Genomic DNA, 9204 nt, shown 5'->3' with positions numbered 1-9204 from the left:
TATTTTTGAATGATAAAAAGGAATAGTAGTAAAGTATCAAAGCTGACATAGGAAAGCATTTCTATTTAATCTCATTTTGTGATTTCAGAGTTCTGTTAGTGTGAAATTGAACTGGCTTTGGAAACTGTCATGGGAATTTTAGAGTGGCTCAGTGTTTGTGCTGTTAGAATCTAAGGATAACATATCCTGGAGTTCTCCGCTGTCCTGATCAGTAATAATGTGTCTAAAAATCCATTTTGCAAGTCTCTGAAAGCTTCCACATTTTTCCAAAGTGGCCCCTGTGCTGTGGAACAAGTCAGGATGACTAGGCATTGCTGCAGGCTGCTTTACTGTTGAGCTGTTGCTTTTGTTCTGAGGGGAGAGGGTTGCTACCCCAGCGCATCTCATGGACTTTTGGCAAGTTAGAAGTTGAAGCTTCTAATATTAAAGGTACAGGCATGTAGAAATAGCAGCACCAGTAGCCACTTCTGGTTAGTACATCTTGCAGCACGTGCTTCCTTCAGGAGAAGCCACGTATGGCCACGTGGGAATCAGGAGACTGAGAGGCTGAAGCAGAGGAGCAGTTTGTAACAGTCTGTGAGATAGGTCTTCCCCCTGAAAGATGAGGAAGTGGCCAGGAACCTGTATTTCAGCGGAAGATATAGGTCCTGGACTTCATTTTATTTGCCAGGAAGAAAGAGTGGCTTTGTTCTATTAGCTTTTTATACTATTGACCTGAAAATCTGCACTGGTTTGTTTTATAAATGCCAGCAGATTGTGTTCCAGGAAGCRTATTTGTTGATACCTGTTTGCTTGTTTGATGGAAAGCAGCAGATGTGAAGATCTAGGGAGTGCTGGCAGCAGAAGGGACAACGGTGCATGGTTGCTGTCTGTTTGCATGCTCCTCGCCACTGTCTCTCAGGAGTAAAGCTGGCCAGGCTCCTCTTGGAGGTCCTGCCAGCTTTAGTTAGTCTCCTCTGCCTCTAGCAGCTGAGTTGGGTCTTAGCAAATTATCTTTCTGCTCATGGAGAAATCCTCCTTTACAAAAATCCAGTTAAAGAATCCAGTAAGTGGCTGTTTTAAGTTCTTTAGTTTCTTGACTGCCTTGTAGAAAGGCATCTGCATAAATTCTGACTGGAATTTTAAAGGAAAGGCAACTAGGATTTCTTTTCGAATGAAGTTGTACAGTACAGATGTATATGCATGATGTATAAGTTATATATACTGTGGCTTAAAGCATTCTAATTCAAATACCTTTTTGGTTTAGTATTAAGAGAAAACTGATTATTCCTAATTGATTATTATTATTACTTTTAATTYTGCAGACAGCCAGCATCAAGCGTGAAATGACCTTCCCTGCATTTCAACAGGAGGATGTAAAAAGTGACTTCAATCAAAAACTGCCAGATCAGCAATTTCTCCTGTTCACCACAAAGGAGGAAGATTTAAAAACAGCGGAGACCAAAAAACCGAACAGAGTTCATGAGTATGAAAAGGAAAACACTCGTTCTATTTGTCTTCTTGAACAGAAGCGCAAGGTTGTGTCTTCAAATATTGATGTGCCTCCAACAAGGTAAGGGAGGACTTTTTTCTTTAAGTTTATTTTGCTTTTTTAATGTGATATTAGAGACAAGTTTGATAAATAGTGCTGGGAACTGGTAAGACTGGTATTCACTTCCAAACAGTCCAAAGTCAATGAAAGGTTGACTGCTTAAGAGTTATTTGGTGGAAAACTGAAAACACTAGTGGCAGGAACTGAGATCATCTGAAATACAGGACTCTGCATTGCCTTTGCTCTTTGCAGTGTGGGAGCTGTGCAGTATGTGCTGTGCTCTAGTCCATTGATCTGCAGTACCATAATGTCTTCTGGAAACTTCATACCAAATAGTATACCGTATCAGTGCATAAAGAAAGGGGTGGTGAGGAAGAAATAAAATGGCTATTAGAAGAATGATGTATGTAGATGAGAGATTTGTTTGTTGYTTAATATGATTTGCTGTGACCGAGGCACCCCCAGAAGGGCACATCTTAACTGGCAGAGATTGCTGATCCAGCTACACCTGTGCCTGACAAATAGTGCTCTAAAGGAGGGAGGGAGGGAGGGAGATATCGAGATTCTACTTGTTAGCAGTTTGTTTTTCTTTTTTTCTTTCTCTCTCTTTTTTTTTTCTTTAATCACATCTGCAGCCACATTCTGATCATGGAACATGCAGTGACTTATTCTGGGTAGTGAAGATATAGCATCTTATTTTCTGTTATATTCCTATATAGGCTAGACATATTCAGTTGGATTGTAAAATAGTCTGTGAATTTTATCAAATTTGTACGAAATAGGGATTTGGGGGTTTTGGTATCAATTTTAATTTCTTACTCCTTGAGGATCTGCTGTGAACTCATATAAATTTTTGTGACCTCAGCACTCTCATCTGGGCAGTTGCACTTTTAATTATAAACTGTTTATGGGGAATTATTTGGAGAAAAATAATTGTTCTTTAATCTGAGGTTTGACAGACATCACAGCAAGAAAATCTATGTTTGTTTGTATATTTTTGTTTCTTTCTGACATTTAAGTGGAACAGTAGAGAACAAAAACCTCAGATTTTCATACTGGCTAGTGATTTAAAGAAAGAGAACTAGCAAATAAAGAATATAAAATCTTCTGAACTTCGGGGAAAGACTGATTTGCTTGGAGAGTTAGAGAAAGGGAATGAGTATTCTAGAAAATGCTGAAAATYGGTGTAAAAGAAACATTCATGAATGCTAAACAGATTAACTAGTATCATTGGTGAAATAGTGACAATGAAGTGTATATTTTACGTTGCAAGATGACAAGTTGGTAGGAGATTATTTTTTGTTGTTTGTTATGTCATTTTGGCATCAGTCTGCCTGCAAAGATTTTCTTAGTCTGCCTGGTAAATTCACTTACTCATAGTATTCAGAGAAATGTCTTTCAAGTTTATTTTCTATGATGCTCCTTAAAAATATGTAGTCAAGCTGGATTGTTTTTGATTTCCTTCCTTTTTTTGAAAGCAGCATAAACCAGCAGATTTTGGATTTTGCTGTATCATCCAGAACAGGATTGTCTATCATTTTCCTGAAGTCTGAAGGCAATAGTTTTTGGCAATTTTGCTCTGGCTCTCATAGGTGATAGTTGTAAAAGAGACAAAATTCCCCAGGTCTATCTCTGATAAAAAGCTAAGCATTTAAAACTTGAAAGCTCTTAGGATACTTATTTGATATTTCCAGTGATAATCAACCCTGTAATGTCTGAGTGCTCCTTTCATTCATGCTTTTGTATCTTGAAACACATACGATCATCAGAAAATTCAGGTTGGAAGGGACCTGAGGAAGTCGTTTAGTCCAGCCTCCTGCTTAAAGCATATTCTCATTTTACAATTCTGGAAGCTAAGGTACAACATTTAAGGGCCTTTTAGTCTGCCTCCATGCAGAAAAATCAGTCTGAGGGAGGAGCAGAGCTCCCATGTTCTGTAACCACAAGATTGTCCTTCCTTGGAGGAATGGATATTTTGAATGAATGTACCATTTATAATGCTTTATTAAGACAAATTGTGACRTCAGTTGTAAGCACAAGATACTAAGATTATAGGAAATGTGTTCATTTGCAAAGGTTTCTTCTAAAATTGTTCATTAYTCCTGCTTTTTGTTGTAAATAAATGATCTTATGTATTTAAGAGAAATTTGTCATGTTTTCAGACGTGCAAGTCAAGCTGCTATACTAATATAATTAGCAAATGATGTAGAAAACAAAACTAGATTCTAAATTCATTGATATGATAATACCTTGATCACTAGAMGCAGTGCTCTCGCTAGTTCTGAAGACAAGTTTAATCTTCATTTAGATCTGAGGAGCTTTATTGGGCAGCTTGTCCACAATGGACAGAAAGAGCGCTTAAAAATTTTTTTCTTGCAGAGCTCATCAAATGTATTTGATACTGTATTGAGAGGAACAGCGAGTCTATTTTCCCCTTCCACACAGTTTGATCCTTAGGTCACATTCTCTGGAATATACAGAAAAGTGAGTCAAGTTACCTTGCCTCTTTACAATCCTCCTTTCTACCTCCTATATAATACTGAATTCAGGGAGTTGTGCATTCCCTAGAGGTAAATTCCTCTTCTCTTTGCCTCCTAGGTGGTTTATTAGGTCAGCTTTTCTCTACTATGAGCAGAATATCCATCCACCTTTGCAGTGTCCTGATTACCTAAACAGATTATTTTTCAGATTGAACTGTAAAAAGATCACCTAGAATTAATCAGTTGGTGCTTTACAAAAGCACAGGCAAAATAAGATTAATATGATCTTTGTTCAATTTCTTACTGCTACAACTTTCAACGACTGTTTTGAAGTACAAAAATGCTATAGAAGTGAAGCTTGCTGTTTATTTTGTTTTAAAATTGCAGTGAGTTTATTTGCTTTGTTTCAGATGCTGAAGTAATGGGTAATATTAAAAGTTATTAAACCTAAGACAATATGTAAAGAAATAAGCAAATTTGAGATGGAATTTTATTATACTACAGAATCCTTTTTAACAAGAGCATATGCGTATAGTCATAAGAGTTCTGAGAAAGTGTCTGTGAAAGAGCTGGTCACATACATAACATTTGAACACAAAATGAAACAAGACCCATCCAGCCTTTTATCTGTTTGTAAGGATGAATGAATCAATGGATAGGATCAATGAATAGGAATGAAAATCTTTGTGAGGCACTGTATCCAAAATAACTAACAGTTCAGAAAACAGTGGCATAATAAATATCACTTGTCAGACATACAACTGCAATAGTGGTGCAGTGCTTTAATTACTGTTAATAGACTATGATACTAGAAATGCAAAAACGTCCTAACTCAGTTACGGAAATTTGGAGGTGCACTGAAATGCCACTAGGCACAACTCCAGAATACTGACAGTCTGGTGCTGTGTCACATTCACATGCTAGAAAAGGGGAATCTTATGAAAAATACAGACAATTTAGATTTTTTTAAAAACAGTTTTTAATATAAATTTAGAGAGTCAAAGACAAGTTTAGAGGCCAAAATTAATTAACAGCCTAATAGTTACAGACTTGCCTGGAGTGTGGAAGATACAGGTTCCAATTCTTCTTTCTGTTATTTTTAGGATGACTTGAACTGGGGTCTTCTGTGTACAGGGGAGGCATCTTAACCATAAAATTCCTGGCATAGTCAAGATGCTTCATAGGACAGCTCTTTAAAGTAATAGTGTCAGACTAAATGTAGCAAGTCTAAAATAAATATTTTATTACAGGCAAAAGAATTTTAATACTGAAATGTAAACTAGATTTTAAATCTAAGTGTTGACATTTTATATTTCATCTTTTGTAATAACTGTAGGCCTTTATTTTATTTCTGTCTCTGCATTGTGTGCATTACTGGGAGTGCCTTTGGGATTAAAATAGGGGAAAAGTCATGATTTTCTTTTCATACATATCATGTTTTGGTTTGCAAAAATGAAATATGAGGTTGTTAACATGATGCTTTTCCCTTTTTAGATTTCCTAATTTGGTTTTCTGGAATAAAAATTATGAATTATATAAAGCTCTCCCACTTTTGAACTCAGATGAGTGTAAATGAAACTGTTAGACTTGAGTAGATTAATTATTTAATATAAAAAGAAAGCTAAAAAGATAATATCAGGGAAATGTCAGTAGTTCTAATGTATGAAGGGCTGATGTCTTGGGGAAAGTGATCTGACAACTTTTCTATAAATGCAGCTGTCTGTGAGAATTGAAATTTTCTGTGTACAACAAAGGCAAATATGCTTTAGAATGACCTGCAGTTCAAACGTGAGTGATCAAACATGGAACAGATCCACAGGATCTGAGTAGTAGAAGGACATTTTCTAAAAAGGGAGTGGTGTCATGGAGGGGATAATAGTGTCGGATGGTGTGCAGAAGCGAGCGCAGCTCTGCTGGCGTTCGGGGCAGCTACATCTGCAGAGGTCAGATGCAATCAAACATGACATCCCCAGTAGACAGCGGTGTAGAAGTTAACAGAGCCTTTCCTCATTTGTGTTTTCATCAGTTACTTACCAGAATCTACACTTACTGCCAGAGCAAGTCAGCAACAAAAACATGAAAAAGCCTGGGCTCCGATACCACARCGGTGAGCCTGCACGTTGTGCCCAAGGGACAGGGTTTGGTGTGGCACAGGGAGACAGGCTCCTCGCGCCTCTGGGAGACGGGARGTGGGGAGGAAGGACAGCGTGTGTTTTTAGCAGTAGTGAGCCCCTTAATAGAGTGGTAAGGGATAAAATTTCTTTTTTTCAGAGCAAAGTGAGAGGATGAATGTCTGAAAATGGCATTGAGGTTAACACTCCTTTTAGACAGAAGTGTTTAGATGATCTGTATCCAGAAACTCTTCATACACTGTAGTTCCAGAAACAGTGCTCTTTCTCATGTTTCAAAAAAGAGTAACTTGGAACATCCAAAAGGTTTGGGGAATCAAGGAAGGAAAAGGGCAGTCATCACTCTTACTCCTCTGATGTCTGGAAGGTTTTGCTTTGTTAATGTTTTGCTAGATGGTCTCAAAATATTGTGAAATTTGTATTATCCCTTTACCACCTCTTTCTTCCCTTTCCAGTCCTTCTGTATTCTGTCCTCCTCCCCCCCCCCCAAAAAAAAGAAAGAAACTCAAATTTTCTAACTGCTTAACTTTTTATACATTAGCTTTGTGCTTACAGAGAAAAAGCCTAAGCTAAACCTTAGGTGTAATTTGAAAGTAGTTTTCAGTAAAAACCTCTAATGCCTATATTCCTTTGGTTTATTGATATTTAGCAGTGTCATTAACCATGATCATAACTTACTGGATTTTTGCTATCTTTTCTTTAAAACATTTGCTCTGCTACTACAAAATTAATTTTTATTCACATATTTGTACTTTATCTTCTAATCATTTTATAATTTAATCAGAAAATACATAATTTAATTGAAAATAAATAAATGCATTGTCTTTAGAATTCTCTCTCCCATTGCCTCTTTATATCCTTATAGAATAGCTACAAACAAATTGTATTAAAATAAATTTAGCTGTATTTTCTGACAGTCATTATAAAGAAACGAGTATTAGCAGTTATGCATTTTCATCCTGAAATGATTTTCTTGCCTGATCTCTCCAGGAATGTAGCTCTGGACAACCTTCTGATTAGAGAGTTTGTTGTTGATCCGTAAGGCCTGCTGGGCATGATTGATTATGCCCCACACATTTCAATAGCAACGTTTGCGTGTTTCCTAGCCAAAACTCTCTGGGAGCCTGACTCTAAGATCAAAACAATCTCAGTTTAACTATGATAGTCTCACTAGGAGGACTTCACAATATGCTTGCAGGAGGAAGAACCTGGTGGTGATCGAGTTGTTCTTTTCTGTTTATGCAGAGATGTTCAGTTTAGTTAAGGATCATCATATGTGACTTTTCTCAATCTGTTTTACAAAACTCCAGTGTTTTCCTGAGAGCTTCTTTTCTATATTCCACATATTTTAGGCAGAATAGATTGATTGGGTATCTCCAGTAAGAATCAACTCTTTGCTGGCTGCTGACGCTTTTCAATCAAATGGATGAAAATAAAAGGCTAAGTACAGCCTGTACTTCAGACTTGCTGAATGTAGCACTGTAAGCTTCTGAGCTCTCTAGCCTGCCTTCTAGCTCAAAAGTGCTTCAAGCTTTTTTTCACCACCCTATGGATTGAGTCTTCTCATTTGTCAAATTTTATTTTCTGTGCATCCATGATAGAGACTTTTAAAAATGAAAACCATGTTCCTCATGTAATAAGAGTTACTCCTGGATTAAAAACTTCAAAWGTGCCCAATATATCAGGGATTCTGAATGTTAATTGCTGGCAACACCATGCATTTAGAATTGGCTTCTCCAGGTAGCCACACCAGCTAATTATTGAAGTATTAAATTATTGCTTTGTTTTGATAGACTTTATTTTGGGGTAATTTGATTGGATTTCACCCAAGTGGTCATTAGAGCTTTATTATGCTTAGTAYTGATGGTGAACTGCTCATCATTATCTGCTGCAAAAAGGTGTGTCTTCTGGGATCTGATTGTTACCAGGGAAAAGAGATTTTATCAAAAACAGTCAGTGCGGATCAGTCTGTTAGCATGTTTTTGAGGTACAAAAATAAGATATTTCTTGTTGATGCTTTCTAACACTAGTTTTCTTTCCCTTATAGAGGGACTGTATATGTGTGCTAGACTGTAGAAGTCTKAATTTTCCTGGGGCATAAAAAAGCAACATATTAGAAGTTTAGTGAAAACCTGTAGATTAAATTGCAAATAAAATCAATACAGGTGCTTACTAGTTAGCACAAAGCCAAACCAGAACGCCRAAGGTCACATGGCTCACTTAACTGGAAAGAGATCTTCCAGATTATCCACCAGTCACAACTGAGGTAGTGTTTATTGCCAGGATTTCCAAACCAGCTGCTTATGATGCTGAAACAGAGAAGGTTAACATATTAGCAGATGGATTTGTGACTACTTTCAAATTACAGGAAAGTTACCTATCAAATGATGAGATGGATCAAGTTTCAAGAATGCTAAGGAATGGAAGACACATTAAGTAGGACTGTCCCATTCAAAAGGTGGCTGAACACAGGGATGGTTGAGCCTGCTATAAATACCATTGATAGACCTGGATTTCATAGCTGGGTGGTAAAGACTCAAGCCTTAAGATGCAGAGGTCCCCATTGCCAAAGAGCCACGCAGGTATGTCTGGTAAGGTAATTTGTTGYACATGATGCTTATGTGTAGCATCAACTACTGTAGGAAAATTTACTTTGAAAGTATGTGTAATGTATCCTTTTTCGTTCTTTTGTTCATTCTTTTGTTCCAGTTACCTGTTTCTAACTTATGTTGTATTGTGTGTGCATCTGAGATTTTTTAGATAATCTCACTCTATGTGACTGTATTACTGACTTTACCACAACATTGTGTCAAATCAGTGTCAGCTTGTGATGGAACCAGTTATGTGACTAATGTGATTTATTTTTTCATCAGCCTTATATACACTAGCTAGTCTGTCCAGAAGGATTTTGTTATGATTTTGTCCATGAAATATTCTTGTTAAAGTGCATATTTTAGATGAGATAAAGTTACTCTGAGGTTTTTCACTTCTGTCTAAAGTTAAAGTTGAACTTAATCTCGTTGACAAAATGAAGTGCTTTTTCTRTCCTTTATTAATAGTCTTT

At 36.9% G+C, this 9204-nt stretch overlaps 1 protein-coding gene across 3 annotated transcripts in view; it reads left to right on the top strand.

Annotated features, from left to right (window-relative positions):
- Positions 1-1305: 1305 nt before the first annotated feature.
- Positions 1306-9204, top strand: part of ZNF704 (zinc finger protein 704) — a 94879-nt gene continuing 86980 nt past the window's right edge. For all 3 annotated transcript variants that reach the window (XR_014896973.1, XR_014896974.1, XM_085314322.1), the window contains exon 1: positions 1306-1552. Coding sequence is in view for 1 of the 3 variants with exons in the window: in XM_085314322.1 (XP_085170448.1) it covers positions 1326-1552 (227 nt within the window). In the remaining 2 variants the exon portion in view is untranslated. The remainder of the gene's footprint in view (positions 1553-9204) is intronic.

The sequence above is a fragment of the Rhea americana genome, unplaced genomic scaffold (genome assembly GCF_003343005.1).
Source record: "Rhea americana isolate MKP2758 unplaced genomic scaffold, rheAme1 scaffold_40, whole genome shotgun sequence".
NCBI lineage: Eukaryota > Metazoa > Chordata > Aves > Rheiformes > Rheidae > Rhea > Rhea americana.
Note: the sequence above shows the minus strand (reverse complement) of the source record. Positions and strands in the feature narration are given on the sequence as shown.